Below are 21,647 nucleotides of genomic sequence, written 5' to 3' on the forward strand. Positions count from 1 at the left end.
CAGGATAACCAACCAGTATATTTCCACTGCAGACGACCGGGACATGTGGTGCGCTATTGTCGAGAAAGGTGGTGGATCTTAGCCTACACCAACTCCGGGACTACGAAGATGAACAAGAAGATGTGGGTGCAGGACGACGTAGGTCACCATCGCTGCAAGCTAGCCGCTGGAGAGGATGCTCCCCAACACGCCAATCAAGGTCTGCATCACCGTTTAGAAGCCCCAGCTGATCACCCAGCTGCTGCAACCTGGAAAACTAATGGGTGCGACCTCCCTTGGAGGTGAGGCCGCCGAAGAGAAAAATCCTCCACCGTCGATCACTACAAAAATGATGTCGATATCCTCATGGATGGCTGACCAGCCCAAGCTCTTGCGGACTCTGGAGCATCATATTCAGTCATTTTGGAGAAGTACTATCGCCAGTTGCAGAAAACCGTATTCGTCGACAGCAAAACATCTCTGCTGAAGGTGGCTAATGGGGAATATGTAAAGCCTACAGGAAGATGTACCATTCGTGTGGGTATAAGTGGCCATACACAGCCCTTAGAAATCATTGTTTCACAAGAGTGTAGTCATGACGTCATTCTTGGATGGGACTTTTTGAAAGCTTCTCAGGCAATTATAGATTGTGATCGCTCGAAGATTATGCTAGATGAGATGAGATACTGTGGACAGGAAGATGCTCATCTGAGTGTGTGGAGACTATGTGTGCTGGATAAAGTGATCATTCCTGCAGTCAGCACTAGGATGGTAACTGTCACATGTCATGCTATGCATCAACCCGTGGATCTTATAGTAGAATGTAAGAGAAGCATACCACTGAAGAATAACTTGGTCATCCCAGGCTCTGTCATCTCATTTAAGAACGGATTTGGTGAATTGTGGATAGTTAACTGTCGCCGAGAACCGCAGATTCTTCCAAGATGCATGTGTGTAGTAAATGCTGAGCCATTCATTGAAGAACAGCTGAGCATCATAAAAACCTCCCACCCCGAGTCTGTGGGCGAAACTAGTGCTACAACTACGAGACAAGATCTTCTAGATTGACTATCACCGGATCTCACTAAGGAATAACAGACGAAGGTACTTGCCATTCTTCAAGAGTTCTCTGAATGCTTCAATCCACAGGTGAAGAGCAAATTAGACAAATCAACAGTGAAGCAACGGATTGGCACTGGAGACCACCAACCAATAAGCCAGAGAGCATACCGTATGTCAGCAACGGAATGTAGGATAATTCACGCCGAGGTAAAGAAAATGATGAAGAATGACATCATTCAGCCTTTGCAGAGCCCATGGTCATCGCCAGTGGTTCTTGTCAGGAAGAAGGGTGGCAGTTGGCGCTTTTGTGTTGATTACAGGAAGCTTAATAAGATAACTAAAAAGGACGTTTACCCTCTTCCATGAATTAACGATACACTAGATTGTCTGAAGGGGGCTAAGTTTTTTTCAACCAGGGACATGTACTCGGGATCCTGGCAAATCGAAGTAGATGAGGCTGATCGTGAGAACATTCATAACCCCTGAGGGCCTATATAATTTTAAGGTTATGCCATTTGGTTTGTGTAATACACCAGCAAGGTTTGAACGGATGATGGATAATCTTCTAAGTCACCTGAAGTGGACGATGTGTCTTTGTTATTTAAATGACATTGTAGTGTTCTCAGAGACATTTGATGAACATATAAAAAGACTGAGGGCCGTTCTTAAGTGTCTCCAACTAGGCGGACTGAAATTTAATCCACGGAAGTGTCTCTTTGGAGCAAAAGAAATCAAAATACTTGGACACCTTGTGTCAATCGAAGGTGTGCGGCCAGACACAGAAAAGGTGAGATCTATAATGGAATTTTCTATTCCTAAAAGGCTTAGAGATGTGAAAAGCTTCCTCGGATTATGATCCTATTACCATCGTTTTATAAAAGACTTTTGCACCAAAGTGAGGCCACTCCAAGAGCTGTTAAAAGCTGATGCTAAATGTATCTGGGGTGGTGCTCAACAAGATTATTTCGATGTGCTCCGAAAAGCTCTGACAACTGACCCTGTACTTGGTCTGTATGATGAGAGAGCACCTACAGAACTACACACAGATGCCAGTGGGTATGGAATCGGTGCTGTTCTGGTGCAAATTTCGGATAGAAAAGAGAAGGTTATAGCGCATGCTTCTAGGACACTTACAAAAGCTGAGAGAAACTACTCAGCTACAGAAAGAGAATGTCTTGTTGTGATCTGGGCCATGTGCAAATTTCGACAGTATCTCTATGGAAGGCCATTCACAGTTGTTACAGACCATCATTCACTCTGTTGGTTGACAGGTCTTAAGGATCCAACAGGACGACTCACAAGGTGGGCACTAAGTCTTCAAGAGTATGACGTTACCATAGTGTAGAAAAGTGGAAGAAAACACCAAGATGCCGACTGACTCTCAAGACACCCTGTGCAAGACTATCAAGACTTTGATGAGGATAGTGACTGTCTTGCTGCACTCCAGGATCTCTCTGCTGAGCAGAAGAAGGACACCAAGATATCTAAAATTATGCTTGCCTTAAATCGATCAGAAGGTGTGAAAGAACAATTTAAGGTAGTTAATGGATTACTTTGCAAGAAAAACTTTGATCCGTTTGGAAAGAGGTGGCTACCTGTGACTCCTAAACACGTGCGCTTAGATGTTCTACAGAAATTCCATTACACACCTGAGGCTGGACATTTAGGATTTATTAAGACATACAATAGAATCCGCAAGAGATTAGAAAGGCAGTTCCTCAGAAACCACCTGGCCGACTCATACCAATTCCACCAGCAGAAACGCCTTTCCAGCGTGCTGTGATTGACCTCCTCAGATGATTTCTAATGTCTGCTAGTGGCAATAGATGGATTATTGTTTGCACTGATTATCTGACATGCTATGCCATTACAAAAGCCATGAAAACAGCTGAAGCATCCAAGATAGCCAAATTCATCGTGGAAGACACTGTATTAAAACACGGTGCCCCAAGGTCATTACTTACGGACCGAGGGAAAGTTTTTCAATCGAATCTTGTGACAGAGATAAACCATCGGTGCAACATTACTCATCACATGATGACTGCCTACCATCCGCAAACTAATGGGCTTACTGAATGCCTTAATAAGACCTTGGTCAACATGCTATCAATGTCCATCAATGTTGAGCAGAGCAACTGGGATGAAGTGCCACCTTTCGTGACATTTGCCTACAACAACAACAAACAAGACACCACAGGATTTACACCCTTTTTCCTGGTGCATGTGCGTGAGGCAACTACGATGATGGACACTGTTTTTCCGTTACATTCTGATGATGTGGACGACGACTACATTGGCCAGGTGTTAACCAGAGTTGAGGAAGCTAGGCAGTTAGCTCGACTCCGCACACTGCAGGCTCAAGAAAACGATCGCCAAAGGTACGACGAGAGCTACCGCCCTGTTGTCTACCAGCCTGGTGACCTTGTTTGGATCTTCACTCCTGTTCGGAAGGTTGGTTTCTCTGAGAAACTCCTCAGGCGCTACTTTGGACCTTATAAGGTTAAAAGACAGTTGTCTGATGTTATTTATGAGGTTGAAGATTTCGACCCCGACACAAGATGACAAAAGGTCAGAGATACAGTCCACGTTCTTCGAATGAAGCCCTATAAGGATCCTGCAACCCAGGATAAAGTCGACACTCCAGCGACATGCAACAACCGGAAAGGTGATGAAGAATATAGCGGCAAAATAAGTTCTAAGATCACCGCCAAGGCGAGCACCAGTCATCGTGAGTCAGAGGATGCAGGACCAATGACTCGTTCCCGGACTAGGACAATGTAACACCGAGATGCTGTTCTATTAAGGAGGGAACAATGTCACGGAAGAAGCTGAGTAGCATAGTGGTGTAGTGGTTATGATACCAAAGTTTTGCGTGTGGGTTTGTGAGTTCAAAACTCATCTGGATTGTGACATTTTAATTTATATATTGGTTTCAAGTACATTCTAGAAGTACCCACAAATGTCAAGAATCATTGTTCTGCAACTGTATATTACCGTATGTGTTTGGGCCGGAGGCAGTTCATTCCATGCTCTTGTATGTGCAAGTGCTGAATAACCCTTCGTTAAGTGAAGTTAGGGTTCATCAGTCATCTAGTTACACCTTCTTCTATGTGACATTATGCTTTCAAGTTTGGGGGGAGGGGGGGTTATTGTTGTGCCTAGCAGGGAACTGATAGCCTAAAAAAATATTTATACCATAAACCAACATGAGTACATATGTAGTTTATAAGAAGAAATGAATTTGTATCAGTATTTATAACATCTGCTTCTTATTAAGTAGGAGTGCAATTACTGAAGTGTTACTAACTGTACTATAAAGCCTTTTCTTTTTTCTTTCAAAACAGTTACTATAACAAAAGGTTACATAAGAAATGGGCACCAACACGATCATAAATGCTCATCATTTTCTTAGTTTTAGACAATAATTAGCAATTTATATCAATCAGAAACTATTTGGTATCACATTCCATGTAGAATATCATATGAATAGCAAAAGGTGTTGAAGAAAGAAGAAGTCACCTCCAACCACAATTACATATAACTTGGTTAAATAAAGAAACATACCCTTTCCTTCTATGATAATCATTTTATCTTATATACATGCAACATTTCTTGCTGAAAAATTGGTGGAGTGAGATTCCTTAAAACTAATTCCAGATCCCAATTAGGTAAAAGACAGTTCCATAAACATGGTCTTGCATGTCATCAGGGCTGTCACATATCTGCCAAGCAAGCCAAAACCTATAGGTTTGTCACTAATATTGGCCACTTTCAATTATTTTAGCATTCCATCTATTTTCCATCCCCACAGCTACCGTTAGACGAGAAATGTCTACAGAACTGCCACCAACAGACTAACAATCATGAAAATCAAGGATTAAATGCTAATAACATTAAATTTTAAAATACTTCTACTACCTTTCCAACTCCACCTCATTCCAAGGGGCGTTAGGGGTGTCTTAACAGCCACCTTATCTTTTTTATGATATATAGTGATATATGGACTGATAAGGTAAGGAATGAGAAGGTTCTGCACAGAATCAGTGAAGAAAGGAATATATGGAAAACACTGACAAGAAAAAGGGATAAGATGACGGGACATGTTTTAAGGCATCAGGCAGTAACCTCCATGGTACCAGAGGGAGTTGCAGAGAGTACAAACAGTAGGGGAAGAGAGAGATTGGAATATATACAGGAAATAATTGTGGATATAGGGTATGAGATCTACAACACTGCTCCCCCCTCCAGGGTTGCTAGAAGTGTTTTAGCTCACAGAAGACTTCATTTTCTTCTGGATAGTTAGTCATTTTTGCACCACATATAGTTGCAATTTCTATAAAGTTTCTAGCAACCACACCCCCACCATAATGGTGATAGGGCTGTATTTCCTCGTAGCACTATTTTCCAAATGGGAGGTCATATGAAAGAATGTTTGGTGGAAATTAATCCAGGTACTTAGGTTATACTGTCAAACCCGGTTTACACTAGAGCAAATGGAAGTGAACACAAGTAAATGAACAGTTTATCAGCGTTCACTACCATCCACTTGCATCTGTGATCAAATGTACAAACAGATGGAATGGAAGAGGACATGAGATAATTAGTTCAGGCTATGAAACTGCCATTATTGTTTTTGGTGTTAATAATCAGCAGACATTTGCAACACTATTTAGTTACAGCAACAGTGGAAAACTTTGATATTCAGAGAGGATTGATTTCCATCAGAAGGACACTGTCTTTGATTAAGTAAGCAAAATGGCTTAGGATATAAAGAATTTAAGTGTCTGTATGTAAGTGTGGAATGTGTTCAGGTACTGCACTTAATGCTGCATTGCATCTCCAGGTTTTCTTAGCATTATTCCAAAACTTTGCACATATACTGGTTGATGTTTTTCACTGGCTTCTCATTAAAACTGAGATGAGCAGAATACTAATTACTGACAACCAATGTAACCTGAAGAAAGGGTACCATTTACACTCTAGTTATAAGCAAACATTAGACATTTACCTTACCCAGTAGTGATTGTTTCACATTTCAATAGCTGCTGTATCTTAGGCAGTTCCCGATGCCTTCAGTGACATAAGTGAATCACTTCAATGAATACACTACATGATCACAAATATGTGGACACCGATTAATGAATGTTAACAAGGGGGAGGGGGAGGGGGAGGGGGAGGGGGTGGGAAGTGTTCCCCCTTCACCTTTATGACAGCCTGAACTCTGCCGGGGACACTTTCAATGGCGCCTCTGAATGGCTGTGGAGGAATGGCAGCCTATTATTCCTCAAGAGCCAAGAACAGAGAAGATAGTCGTGCTGGTTACTGGTGTCTGGAGTGATATTAATGTTCTAACTCACTCTAAAGGTGTTCTATTGGGACCTTGAACAGGCCAGTCCATTTCAGGGATATTAATGTCCATGAACAATTGCCTCATGGATGCTGCTGTATGGCAGGCTATATGTCATGCTAATACAGACAATCATCATCTCTGAACTGTTCTTCTACTGTACATTCATTTCCTTCCACATTTATCATTTTCTTAGGTGCAATAAGAGAGCCACGCTCTAAGAAGAAGGGAAAAAAAATACCTACACTGTAACACAACCTCCTTCATACTTCATTGCTGGCACTACAAATGTTTATCATATGTCACTGGGGCAAGGAAGGGTACTTAGCAACTAGAAAAAAGTGTGGGTCATTCCCATTTTCAAGAAGGCTCATAGGACGGATGCAAATAATTACAAGCCTAATTGCTGATGTCGATCTGTTGTACAATTATGTAACATGTGCTATGTTCATGTACTATGAAGTTTCAGAGAAGAAAAATTTCTATAAAAATCAACATGGATTCTGAAATTGGACATCTTGCAAAACTCAGCATGCTCTGATCCTCCACAAGATCCGCAGTGTTTACAGATCAGCACTGAGGTTGGTGCCGTGTTTCTAAACTTCAGGAAGGCATCTGACACCAACCCAACCTGCTGTATAGTGAAGAAAAAAAAAGTGCATGCGTACCTAGTGCTGAACCAGATTTTTGACTGGATTCAAGACTTTACCACAGAGAGAACTCAATATGTTGTTTTTAAAGAAACAGAAACAACAAATGTAATGGAAACTTCAGGAGTATGTCAGGGAAGTGTGACTGATCATTACTGTTTACACTATATATAAATGGCCTAGTACAAAATGTTGGATGCTCCAAAAGGCTATTCACAGATGATGTGGTTGTCTACAAGAAGGTACACTACGTCACCAAAAGTATCTGGACACCTGACTGAAAATGGTGAACCAGTTTGTGGCACCCTCCATTGGTAATGCTGGAATTCAGTGTGGTGTTTGCCCACCCTTAACCTTGATGACAGCTTCCACTCTCCCAGGCATACATTCAATCAGGTGCTGGAAAGTTTCTTGGGGAATGGCAGCCCATTCTTTATGGAGTGCTGCACTGTGGAGACGTATCGATGTTGGTCGGTGAGGCTTGACACTAAGTTGGTGTTCCAAAATATCCCAAAGGTGTTCTAGAGGATTCAGGTCAGGACTCTCTGCATGCCAGTCCATTACAGGGATGTTATTGTCATGTAACCACTCCACCACAGGCCGTGCATTATGAACAGGTGCTCGATCATGTTGGAAGATGTAATCGCCATCCCCAAATTGCTCTCCAACAGTGGGAAGCAAGAAGGTGCTTAAAACATCGATGTAGGCCTGTGTTGTGATAGTGCCACACAAAACAACAAGGGGTGGAAGCCTCCTCCATGAAAAATATAACCTCACCATAATGCCACCACCTCCGAATTTTACTGTTGGCACCACACATGATGGCAGATGCCGTTCACCATGCATTCACCATACCCACACCCTTCCATTGGTTCGCCACATTGTGTACCGTGATTTGTCACTCCACACAACATTTTTCCACTGTTCAATCGTCCAATGTTTACGCTCCTTACACCAAGCAAGGCGTCGATAGCATTTACTGGTACGATGTGTGGCTTATGAGCAGCTATTGGATCATAAAATCCAAGTTTTCTCACCTCCCTCGTAACTGTCATGGTACTTGCAGTGGATTCTGATGCAGTTTGGAATTCCTGTGTGATGGTCTGGATGGATGTCTGCCTATTACACATTAAAACCCTCTTCAACTGTTGGCGGCCTCTCTCAGTCAACAGATGAGGTTGGCCTGTACGATTTTGTGCTGTATGTGTCCCTTCACATTTCCACTTCACTATCACATCGGAAACAGTGGACCTATGGATGTTTAGGAGTGTGGAAATCTCACGTACAGACATATGACACAAGTGACATGCAATCATCTGAGCAGTCCGTGAGTTCCATGGAGGACCCCATTCTGCTCTCTCATGATGTCTACTGATATGGAGTACCTGGCAGTAGGTGGCAGTACAATGCACCTAATATGAAAAGTATGTTTTTGGGAGTGTCCAGATACTTTTGATCACAGAGTGTAGCAATGGCAGAAGACTGTACTGATTTGCAAAAGGACCTGCAGAGGGTTGATGAATTGTGCAGAGACTGACAGTTGATCTTGAATGTAAATAAATGTAACATACTGTGAATACATAATAGGAGAAGAAATCCATTACTGTTCAACTACACCATTGATGACAAATTACTGAAAAGAGTATCTATCATAAAATATTTAGGGATAACCATCTGTAGTAACCTTATGTGGAATGACCATGTAAAACAAATAGTAGGAAACACAGATGCTAGACAGATTCATAGGACGAGCCTTAAGGTAATGTAACACATCCATGAAAGAAGCGGTTTACAAAAAACTTGTTCGAGTGATTCTTGAGAACTGCTCATCACTCAAGGACTCTTAACATATAGAGATAGACAAGATCCAATGGTGAGCAGTGTGTTTCATCAAGGGGTCATTCAGTCAGTGTGCAAGGGTTACAGAGATGCTCAACAAATTCCAGTGGTAGACACTACAACAGAGGCATTGTGCATCAGAGAGGGGTTTACTACTGGTATTCTGAGACAGGATGTCCCAGGAAGAGTAGGACAACAGATTACTTTCTCCCACACACATCTCAGGAAATGACCAGGAGAAAATTCCAGAAATTAGGGGTAATACAGAAGTTTACTGATGATAATTCCTCTCACATGCTATTCGTGGTTGGAAGAGGGAAGGGGGGATCAAATAGTGGCACCAAAAGTATCCTCCACCACACCCGATCAGGAGGATTGCTTAGCACTGATGTTGATAATGGTAGGCAATGTTCTTCAGGCATTCATCCAATCTACATCCTTCCATCAGATAGTCACAGTGTGCAGTGTAATGCATCACTCAATCTCACTTGTTTCCAGTCATCCACTCTCCAGTGGTGTTGCCTTTACACTACCTCTAGTGTTGCTTAGTACTGACTGCAGAAATGTATAGCTTACAAAGAGCTGCTCAACCACTGTACTCTATGCTTTTTTTACTTCCAGCACACAGTCATTGTGCCAGCTGGACTGCTGGTTTCACTTTGTAACTATGATTTCAAGTGTTTATTTACAACCATCTTACAATATTCTCTACTGACCATGTCTGTCAGTACATGAGGTGTGCCTAGTCTCAGTTTAACTCTGGTTTTCCTTCACAATCACATCAACAGTTGACTTCAGCAGCTTGAGAATGGTTGAATGTCTCTAATGTATCTGTTACTCAGGTAACATCCAATGACTATTCTGTGTTTGAACTCACTGAGTTCTCCTGACTGATCCAGTCTGCTGTTACTGTACCTCTAATGACAACACAGTACTCCATTTATACTGGTGGATCCACCTCTCAGGACATCTAGTGATCAATTTCGCATTACATGGGGATGTCCAAATATTTTTGATCAAATAGTGTACATTAAAGTACGTATAAGGAAATAAAAGTTAATAAAATATGATTAATGAATGAGAAATATACATGCAACCTGTTAGATATGATACTTGAAACTATCTGCTATATACCATACCAGTTAAACCTTTTTCATTTACCACCAAAAATCTTTCACATAACAGTGATTCATAAGCCATGTAATAACAGCTGCCATAAATGAAAGCAATGAGAATGATCAAGTCTTTCATATATTTTTAATTTTAATCAGTGTACCTGATTATTAATTCTCATGATCCTAGTTGGACCTTTGTGAGTGCTTTAGTGATTTTCTACTACTCACATATCTTTTCCTTTGGCATTTGTGCTGTGGACCTCTTGGATCCCTGAAGCACCTATGATCTGTAGTCTTCTATTAGCAACACTTCATTCACATCAGATCATTTCATTGCTCATACAACACATGTAAACAACTAAAGTAGTTAAGCTAGCACCAAAGTGGAGAGGATGCAAACTTTGTTTGATGGTATGCTAGAAGACAGGCAACCGGCAGAACATGAGCAAACACTAATGAATCTGAACTGAACACAAAAGCATACAGGCTGACCTGTCAGCATACATTACTCCTTTGGAATGTAATGAGCTAGGCAGATCAGTAACATAAACAATGAACAAATATGGGCTGAGCACTGGTCCCTATTTATGAAGAATATACAATTCTGTTAATGTAATTTATCTATCAGCGTTGTTCTTTTCAACGGTTATTTGTTCTACAGTTAGTTAATTTATCTTCCTTTAATTAATTATTTCTAATTTTAATATGGCATATGCCTACTTCTGTTTCTGTGCAATGTACAAAAAATAATAATGGAAAGTCTGACAGATTCCGCCTGCATAACAATGGTAATATTATACCACAAAAGTTAGTAATATTATGTAATATGTAGCAAATCTGTAATTTTACTCACTGCAGTTCATTTCATCAGTCTTATCCCAACAATCAAAACTCAGATCACAGACCTGTTCCAATGGAATACATTGCCCATTAGCACAAGTGAATTCTTTTACTGAGCAACTATTTTTTCCTGAAACAAAAAAGAAAAAGTAACTTTACCTTACTGATTACATACAAACTCATTAAGCTCTAGACTCAAAATGGGTTATTAATATTGATTTTGATGCTGTAACAATGAATTTCTCACATGATACAATGAATTAAAGGGAAACACAACATGGATGTTTACTATAAACTTCACACAATATTATGAAAAGGAAAGTTGCCACTCACCATATAGCAGAGATGCTGAGTCACAGATAGATGCAACAAAAAGACTGTCACAAATAATTTGTGACAGTCTTTTTGTTGTACCTATCTGCGACTCAGCATCGCCGCTATATGGTGAGTGGAAAACTTTACTTTTCATAATATTGTTACATTCCATCCTGGATTCTCCATTGTTTGATAAATTTCACACAGTGTAGCACATGTATAGTGCTGACCAAATACCCATTTGTTTGATGCTATATAGTATGATTACCATAACCAGTATTAGAACATGGAACTGTTGTACAGAATGATCAGTGTTGAGACCAGGTTACAAATATTGGTTTACCCCTTTGTAAACAGACAAATGTTACCACAAGAATACTTATCTTATGAAGGAATCATTGTAGAAATAATTCTTGGAGCATGATCATCATTATGCATGTCTAATTCTTCTTAACACAACACCATAATGGTTTTCATGTTCAAATATCATAGAAAAACAGCACTGTCTGGGTGTGTGCCAAGATGAATAGCATACATGACTGATGACGGTATTTGGTCTAAAAGGTATTTCAAATTAGCAGTACTGGTACCCCCGGGAAATCTTCCAAGCTGAAACAAACCTGAGCAAGTATTAAATTTCCACTCTGTAAGGCAACTGAAACTGCTCAACATAGAAAGTGCCAGTGGACCTGCAGGTATACCAATTCAGTTCCATATAGAGTATGCAAAATAACTTATCCCTCTTCTAGCAGCAGTGTACCATAGGTCTCTGAAGGTATGCAGCATTCCTAATGATTGGAAAAAAGTGCAGGACATCCTCCTATCCAACAAGAATCTTTGAATGGACACACAGAACTGTAGGCCTATATTTCTAATGTTGGCATATTGTGGAATTTTGAAATATGCTTTGTGCTCATGTGTTATTACATTTTTGGAGACCAAAAATCTCAACTGTAGGAATCGACATAGGTTCCAAAAACAATGATCGTGTGAAACCTAGCTTGCTCTGTTTGTTAATGAGACCTAGAAAGCAGGAGAGACAAGCACCCTGATAGATATTATGTTCCTTGACTTCTGGAAGGTATTCTATATCGTAGAAAACTGAACACAGCATCTCATTCTCAATGGAGAGAAGTCCTCAGATGTAAAATTAACTTCAGGTATACCCTTAGTGAGTGATAGAGGACAATTACTGTTCACAGTGTATACAGGGTGCCCTAGGACAAACGGTCAGTATTCATTGACATGACAGGAATGATGATTTGAATCAAAAAGGTCCTCTAAACATGGGCTCTAAATGCATACCTTTGCTAAGAGCACTTGTTCATCTTTGTCACTGTGAAATGCATCTCTTCTACTGAACAAGTGCTCATAACTCTTAAGGGGTACGCAATTTAGAGCCAAAGATTAGCAGTCTTTTTCTTGTTTTGGTCCATACTATCTCCTCCCAAAATTTGGAAACTATGAGCTTGCAGTAAAAGAGATTTGGTTCACAGTATTGAATATGAAGAAGTGCTCACGGTTCTTATGGTACGCATTTTAGAGCCCATTTTGCTGGACCTTTTTGCTTCAACTCATCATTCCCATCATATCTTTGAATACTGAATGTTCGTCCTAGGTCACCCTGCATAAACAACCTAGAGGATAGTGTCAGAAGTTCCATGTGGGTTTTTGCAGATGATGCTGTTGCATACAGAGAAACTGCAATGCTGGAGGACTGTAGTGAAATACCGGAAGACCTGCAGAGGATAAACACTGGTGCAAGTACTGGCAATTGACCCTTGATATAAAAAAATGTAATGTGTATATAGACAGAAAAACCCATTACTGTGTGATTACATGACTGCAGAACAATCACTGGAAGTAGTTTCTTCCATAAAATATCTTCCATAAAATATATCTTCCATAAAATATCTTCCATAAAATATCAAGAACAATGGACCTTGCCGTTGGTGGGGAGGATTGTGTGCCTCAGCGATACAGATAGCCACACCGTAGGTGCAACCACAACGGAGGGGTATCTGTTGAGAGGCCAGACAAACATGTGGTTCCTGAAGAGGGGCAGCAGCCTTTTCATTAGTTGCAGGGGCAACAGTCTGTATGATTGACTGATCTGGCCTTGTAACACTAACCAAAACATCCTTGCTGTGCTGGTACTGCGAATGGCTGAAAGCAAGGGGAAACTACGGCCGTAATTTTTCCCAAGGGCATGCAGCTTTACTGTATGATTAAATGATGATGGAATCCTCTTGGGTAAAATATTCCAGAGGTGAAATAGTCCCCCATTCGGATCTCTGGGTGGGGGCTACTCAGGAGTACGTCGTTATCAGGAGAAAGAAAACTGGCGTTCTACGGATCAGAGTGTGGAATGTCAGATCCCTTAATCAGGCAGGTAGGTTAGAAAATTTAAAAAGGGAAATGGATAGGTTAAAGTTATATATAGTGGGAATTAGTGAAGTTCGGTGGCAGGAGGAACAAGACTTCTGGTCAGGCGAATACAGGGTTATAAATACAAATTCAAATAGGGGTAATGCAGGAGTCGGTTTAATAATGAATAAAAAAATAGGAGTGCGAGTAAGCTACTACAAACAGCATAGTGAACGCATTATTGTGGCCAAGACAGATACAAAGCCCATGCCTACTACAGTAGTACAAGTTTATATGCCAACTAGCTCTGCAGATGACAAAGAAATTGAAGAAATGTATGATGAAATAAAAGAAATTATTCAGATAGAGAAGGGAGACAAAAATTTAATAGTCATGGGTGACTGGAATTCGGTAGTAGGAAAAGGAAGGGAAGGAAACATAGTAGGTGAATATGGATTGGGGCTAAGAAATGAAAGAGGAAGCCACTTGATAGAATTTTACACAGAGCACAACTTAATGATAGCTAACACTTGGTTCAAGAATCATAAAAGAAGGTTGTATACATGGAAGAAGCCTGGAGATACTGAAAGGTTTCAGATAGATTACATAATGGTAAGACAGAGATTTAGGAACCAGGTTTTAAATTGTAAGACATTTCCAGGGGCAGATGTGGACTCTGATCACAATCTATTGGTTATGAACTGTAGATTAAAACTGAAGAAACCGCAAAAAGGTGGGACTATAAGGAGATGGGACCTGGATAAACTGAAAGAACCAGAGGTTGTACAGAGTTTCAGGGAGAGCATAAGGGAACAATTGACAGAAATGAGGGAAAGAAATACAGTAGAAGAAGAATGGGTAGCTTTGAGAGATGAAGTAGTGAAGGCAGCAGAGGACCTAGTAGGTAAAATGATGAGGGCTAGTAGAAATCCTTGGGTAACAGAAGAAATACTGAATTTAATTGATGAAAGGAGAAAATATAAAAATGCAGTAAATGAAGCAGGCAAAAGGGAATACAAACGTCTTAAAAATGAGATCGACAGGAAGTGCAAAATGGCTAAGCAGGGATGGCTAGAGGACAAATGTAAGGATGTAGAGGCTTGTCTCACTAGGGGTAAGATAGATACTGCCTACAGGAAAATTAAAGAGACCTTTGGAGAAAAGAGAACCACTTGTATAAATATCAAGAGCTCAGATGGAAACCCAGTTCTAAGTAAAGAAGGGAAAGCAGAAAGGTGGAGGGAGTATATAGAGGCCTATACAAAGGCAATGTACTTGAGGACAATATTATTGAAATAGAAGAGGATGTAGATGAAGATGAAATGGGAGATACGATACTGCGTGAAGAGTTTGACAGAGCACTGAAAGACTTGAGTCGAAACAAGGCCCCAGGAGTAGACAACATTCCATTAGAACTAGTGACAGCCTTAGGAGAGCCAGTCCTGACAAAACTCTACCATCTGGTGAGCAAGATGTATGAGACAGGCGAAATACCCTCAGACTTCAAGAAGAATATAATGATTCCGATCCCAAAGAAAGCAGGTGCTGACAGATGTGAAAATTACCAAACAATCAGTTTAATAAGTCATGGATGCAAAATACTAATGCGTATTCTTTACAGGCGAATGGAAAAACTGGTAGAAGCCGACCTTGGGGAAGATCAGTTTGGATTCCGGAGAAATGTTGGAACACGTGAGGCAATACTGACCCTACGACTTATCTTAGAAGCTAGATTAAGGAAAGGCAAACCTACATTTCTAGCATTTGTAGACTTAGAGAAAGCTTTTGACAATGTTGGCTGGAATACTCTCTTTCAAATTCCGAAGGTGGCACAGGTAAAATACAGGGAGCGAAAGGCTATTTACAATTTGTACAGAAGCCAGATGGCAGTTAAAAGAGTCGAGGGGTATGAAAGGAAAGCAGTGGTTGGGAAGGGGTGAGACAGAGTTGTAGCCTATCCCCGATGTTATTCAATCTGTATATTGAGCAAGCAGTGAAGGAAACAAAAGAAAAATTCGGAGTAGGTATTAAAATCCATGGAGAAGAAATAAAAACTTTGAGGTTCGCCGATTACATTGTAATTCTGTCAGAGACAGCAAAGGACTTGGAAGAGCAGTTGAACGGAATGGACAGTGTCATGAAAGGAGGGTATAAGATGAACATCAACAAAAGCAAAACAAGGATAATGGAATGTAGTCAAATTCAGTCAGGTGATGCTGAGGGAATTAGATTAGGAAATGAGACACTTAAAGCAGTAAAGGAGTTTTGCTACTTGGGGAGCAAAATAACTGATGATGGTCAAAGTAGAGAGGATATCAAATGTAGACTGGCAGTGGGAAGGAAAGCGTTTCTGAAGAAGATAAATTTGTTAACATCGAGTATAGATTTAAGTGTCAGGAAGTTGTTTCTGAAAGTATTTGTATGGAGCGTAGCCATGTATAGAAGTGAAACATGGACGATAACTAGTTTGGACAAGAAGAGAATGGAAGCTTTCGAAATGTGGTGCTACAGAAGAATGCTGAAGATTAGATGGGTAGATCATATAACTAATGAGGAGGTATTGAATAGGATTGGGGAGAAGAGAAGTTTGTGGCAAAGCTTAACTAGAAGAAGGGATCGGTTGGTAGGACATATTCTGAGGCATCAAGGGATCACCAGTTTAGTGTTGGAGGGCAGTGTGGAGGGTAAAAACGTAGAGGGAGACCAAGAGATGAATACACTAAACAGATTCAGAAGGATGTAGGTTGCAGTAGGTACTGGGATATGAAGAAGCTAGCACAGGATTGAGTAGCATGGAGAGCTGCAACAAACCAGTCTCAGGACTGAAGACCACAACAACAACATGTGTACTGAGCAATCTGAAGTGGGATGACCATACAAAATTAATCACAAGTAAGGCAGATGCCAGACAGATTCATTGGAAGATCTTGAGGAAATATAATCCACCTATAATGGCTGTCACTTATAAAACACTTGTTCAACAAATACTTGTATATTGGTCGTCAGTCTGGGATCTGCACAACATAGGATTGATAGAGGGAATAGTGAATATCTACAGAAGAGCAGCATGTTTCACTACAGGTTCATTTGGTAAATGTGAGCACCACAGATATGCTCAGCCAATTCCAGCAGCAGATGCTGCTGGAGAGGCGATCTGCATCATGGTATGGCGTTAAAGTTCCAAGAGCATACATTCCTGGAAGAATCAACCAATATATAATCTTGCAAAAAGGACCCTGAAGGTAAAATTAGAGTTTTCAGTCCACCTCAGAAGTTTACCAGCAATCATTCTTTCCAAAAACCATTCACAAACTCGAACAGGAAAAGGGGGAAGTGACAATGGTACACAAAGTACCTTTCTCCAAACACCATGAGGTAGCTTGAGGAATATAGATGTAGACATAGATACAAATCAAAGTAGTCCACTAACTACGTCACTGGTCACAAGAATTATAGTGTCTTATGTGAATTTGGTGTCTATTTGGACTTAACAAAGACACACTTGACAACAAACCACGGGATGACAAGCTTCAGATGCCAGTAATATGCACAGATGTGGATTACGCAGCTGAAAAAATGGGTGACAAGAGTAGATTCTACGCAATGGTTAGCAGCATGTTTTAGCAGGAGAATAAGATGTCTTACTTGCTAGAAACCTCAACACCAGGACTCATACTTCACTGTTGCACAGCACACAGTTGAGAGAGAAGCTCTATTGCCCAGAATCTTGTAACTTCTTTCAGCAACAACTTAAGTAAACTGGATCATCCTCATAAAGTGTCTTCTTCAATAGATATACTTCCAGAGGCCCACAAAACATGTTTTACCATATGATTTCCAAAATCATATTTATGGTACACATACTACTGACTGACATCCTGTATGCTTCATGTAAATATATATCTTCATATGACAGGGCATACAACATCCCCAGTTTGTGGATAAGGCATACTCCAGGTATGATCCAGTCAGTAAGATTGAGTCTCCTGTAATCCTAATAAAAAATTTATTGTTATGTTTTCTAAGGTAGCTGAAACTTAATTCCTCAAATAACCAACAAAGGTATCCAGCTTAAATCACAAAGAAAATGTACGGGACTAAGTGAAAAACTCAAGAGATGTCACTTGCCACATGAATGCCCAAGGGTGGCAAACATAATCTGCAAGTATCTGGTGGCATCATTTCTGGTGTTGTTTCCCTAAATCAATTACAAAAAATGCCAGGACGTTTCCTTTAAAATGGACATGGGTAATTAGCCCTTCCACGTTCTGATCTGACCACATACTATGTCTCTAATAACTTAATCCTTGACAATATTCTACCTTCTTACTTCAAAGCAGTTTAGTACCCACTGCTGATACTAATATACAGTCCAAACAAGATTTTTTGGGTAGTTTGCCAGCCCTAAGTTAGGCCAAGGATTATTTGTTGCACTTAATATTATTTTACCTCTGGCTTTCATTGAGTGCATGAAAAAACCAGTTTTCATTGTTGTTAAAATCCTGCATCATTCTGTTAGCCCTCACCCCTATAATTGTTGGGGTGAGACATTTCTCAGACTGGAGGAAGTCAAGGGCATACCAGTTTCAATACAACCATACCAACACTATGACTGACTGATGAAAAGTTTTTAGGTTTCCAGCCAGGTGGCAGTGTTGAAATGCAATTAATTCCAAAGAGTGCCACACTCATCATCTTCTGATGAGAGCTCTTCATCAACAATATACACAGGAGAGTACATTCACACAAACACTGTGATGTTCGAGCCAACCTTTACACTGACAAACTTTAATAACTCTTAACTCCACTCAAATATGTACAGACAATGTGAGGAACAAATTGTATACATTCTGCAGCCTACTTTAATAAACATATTTTTAAAATTAATGAATACTTGATCCGGTTGTTAACATCTTCTTTACTTTAGACCAAAACCAGTTTCAGCTTTTATATCAAAACCATTTTCTAGTGAACCTTAAAATTGTGCTGTTGCTGTTGTTGGGGTCTCAGATGATGTAACCCAGCTGCAACCTTGCCTTGTCTCTGAATATCTTCCAATTATACCTCCTATTCTTGTGGTTCTTTAACACAGTATCTGCCATTACCAACTTAATTAGTCTTTCTCCTCTCTCATTCTTACTGCTAAGCCCATATTCTGCTGTAGTTCTTTCTTCTATTTCTTCCCCTAGAACCATATTTCAATCCTCCATGAATATTAGATTTTAATCTCACATTAATACAGAATTACCCATTCAGTATTTTCATATACTTTCTGTATCTCTTCATCTGCTGTTTGTGAAATTGGCTTTGGTTTACTGTCAAATCTGATGAGAACAACCCTATCACTGAACTGTTTATAGTAGTTCATTTTCAGTCCTACATTCCCTCTCATAACAAATCCTATGCCCCGCATACAATTTTCTGCTGCAGTTAGTATCACTCCATATTTGTGTGATCAGAAATTCTTATCTTCTTTCCTTTTTACTTCACTAAACCACACTGCATCTAGACTGAGCCTCTGCATTTCCATTTTCAGATTTTCTAGCTTTCCTACTACTTTCAAACTTCTGACATTCCACACTCTGACTAATTGTCATTGTTACTCTATTCTTTCCTCATGGTCACCTCCCCATTGGAAGCCCCCTCCTGGCAGTCTGAGTGTGAGACTAATCCAGAATCTTTTGCCAATGGAGAGATCATAATGACAATTTTTTCAATTACATGCAACATGTCCTGTGGACATACAATTTGTGTCTAACTCAGTGGTTTCCATTTCCTTCTGCATCCTTATGCCACTGATCATTGCTGATCCTTCTGACTTTTTGAGGGAAGATTCCCACCCCAAGGGCAGGAGAGAGTCCTCAACCTCTGTCACTTCTCCACCCTCTTTAACAACTCTGTGGTCAGAATGAGGGCGACTTCTTATACTGGAAGTCTTCAGCAGCCATTGCTAATGATTTTTATTCAAAACTTAAGCAGTGGCTGGGTTTGAGCTCAGGAACCAGGATATTTTGATTAGCAGTCAAAAACGCTGTCACTAGACCAAGTCCATCAACTGAGTTCATCAATGAAAGTGGTTACACTCATTGTAGCGACAACATTTTATCAGATGTTAGTGGTTCTAACACATAAAGATGTAATTGCTAAGAACCATTTACAATAATAAGTCATGCCAGTTATTTTTCAAACCCATTTTATAGTGATTTTTCCATTGTTATCAAAATAAATTCATTTTTTTTAATTTGGGCATTTTGTTTGACTAGCTAACAGTGAAAATAATTTTTAGTGCCCACCATACATAGAAATCACCAACATTTACAGTCAAACACACTTTATTCACTCAAGATCAAATGAAAAATAGCATAGCATTGGCAAACAACAAAATTCACACCGTTTTTCCAAAGCCCACTAATTCCTGAAGATTGAGCACTCCTCGCTGTAGCATCACTAGCAGTTGATGATCACTACAGAGCTCCTCCATGGGATTTCAGAGTACTAGAGAGAGGAAATAGGTGTTGTCAAACGCAGGAGTGTTGTAGGCAGCTCGACAAGTATCGGTTGATCATGCAAGGTCGCATGGCCACCCTTGCCATGCCTAGTCCAAATGGAAGGCATGGATAGACCGTTTCTCATGGAGTTCAGGAGGTCCACACAGGGCGGCCCAGAGAACCTATAGTTCATCATCCAATAACGAGAACAGACGTGTTGACTTGCACATATGAACTGGACTGACACTGGAGATGGCGGTGACGGAAGAGTGGTAAACAGGGGGACGTGTATCTTAAGCATCCGGCTGATACCAAGTGTCATTGTTATTCTAACCACATCCACCCCATGTGGAATGGAGAATATGCACAGGATGGTTACATCTGATCTACACTTCTACACTTATATTATTAATTTGGAATGATTGGTGATCATCTCTCAGGAAGTCGAGGTACGTGTTTGAAATCAAACTCAAGTTTTCTTTGAACCTTTCAGCAACTGTATCATCTGAATTGGAAGGTCGGTAAAAGGATCCAATTATTATTTTATTCCGGTTGCCAACAATGACCTCTGCCCATACTAACTCACAAGAAGTATCTGCTTCAATTTCGCGATAAGTTAAACTACTTCTAAAAGCAACCGAGTTTAGCCTATCCTTTCTGAAAACAGTTAGGTTCTTCGCAAAAATTTCGGCTGAGCTTATATCCGGCTTTAGCCAGCTTTCAGTGCCTATAACGATTTGAGCATCAGTGCTTCCTATTAGCGCTTGGACCTCTGCTACAGCTACGACAATTTACAACTTTTATACCAGTGGTTCCTGTATCTACGTTTTTCCTGAGTTCGGTCTGTGCCCTTTGTGACCGAGGCCCTTCTTTCGTTTTCCCGAGACCCTCTACCCTAAAAAACCGCCCAGTCCACGCCACACAGCTACTGCTACCCATGTAGCCGCCTCCTGCGTGTAGTGGACACCTAAACCTATTCAGCGGAACCTGAAACCCAAACACCCTTCGGTGCAAGTCGAGGAATTTGCAGCCTACACGGTCGCAGAACCGTCTGAGCCTCTTATTCAGACCGTCCACTCGGCTCTGTACCAGAGGTCCACAGTCGGTCCTGTCCACTATGCTGCAAATGGTCAGCTCTGCTTTCATCTTTCAAGCAAGACTGGCAGCTTCTGTTAGCCGCTCAAAGCCAAAGAGACTCTCTTCAGATCCAAAGTGACACACATCATTGGTACCGACGTGTGCAACCACCTGCAATTGGCTGCACCCTGTGCTCTTCATGGCATCCGGGACGACCCTTCCCACATCTGGAATGACTCCACCTGGTATGCACACGGAGTGCGCATTGTTTTTCTTTCCCTTTTTGTCAGCCAAGTCCCTAAGGGCCCCCATAACATGTGAAGTGTTCCTCACACATAGGATGAAGAATGATCCTTCTTGGAGCTATAAGGAGAGCTCGTCGGGCGGGCCCAGAAGTGTTGATATAAAAGCAAACCTCATCCGAGGTGTCACCGCCAGACACCACACTTGCTAGGTGGTAGCCTTTAAATCGGCCGCGGTCCGTTTGTATACGTCGGACCCGCGTGTCGCCACTGTCAGTGATTGCAGACCGAGCGCCGCCACACGGCAGGTCTAGAGAGACTTCCTA

The 21,647-nt window shown here is 40.8% G+C and overlaps 1 protein-coding gene across 1 annotated transcript in view; it reads right to left on the reverse strand.

Annotated features, from left to right (window-relative positions):
• The window catches only part of LOC124775578 (G-protein coupled receptor GRL101-like), a 339,081-nt gene that overhangs the window by 187,726 nt on the left and 129,708 nt on the right, over positions 1 to 21,647 (reverse strand). The window contains exon 9 of the mRNA XM_047250408.1: positions 10,842 to 10,962. Coding sequence (XP_047106364.1) covers positions 10,842 to 10,962 — 121 coding nt within the window. The remainder of the gene's footprint in view (positions 1 to 10,841; positions 10,963 to 21,647) is intronic.

Source organism: Schistocerca piceifrons, chromosome 2 (genome assembly GCF_021461385.2).
Source record: "Schistocerca piceifrons isolate TAMUIC-IGC-003096 chromosome 2, iqSchPice1.1, whole genome shotgun sequence".
Taxonomy (NCBI): Eukaryota; Metazoa; Arthropoda; class Insecta; order Orthoptera; family Acrididae; genus Schistocerca; species Schistocerca piceifrons.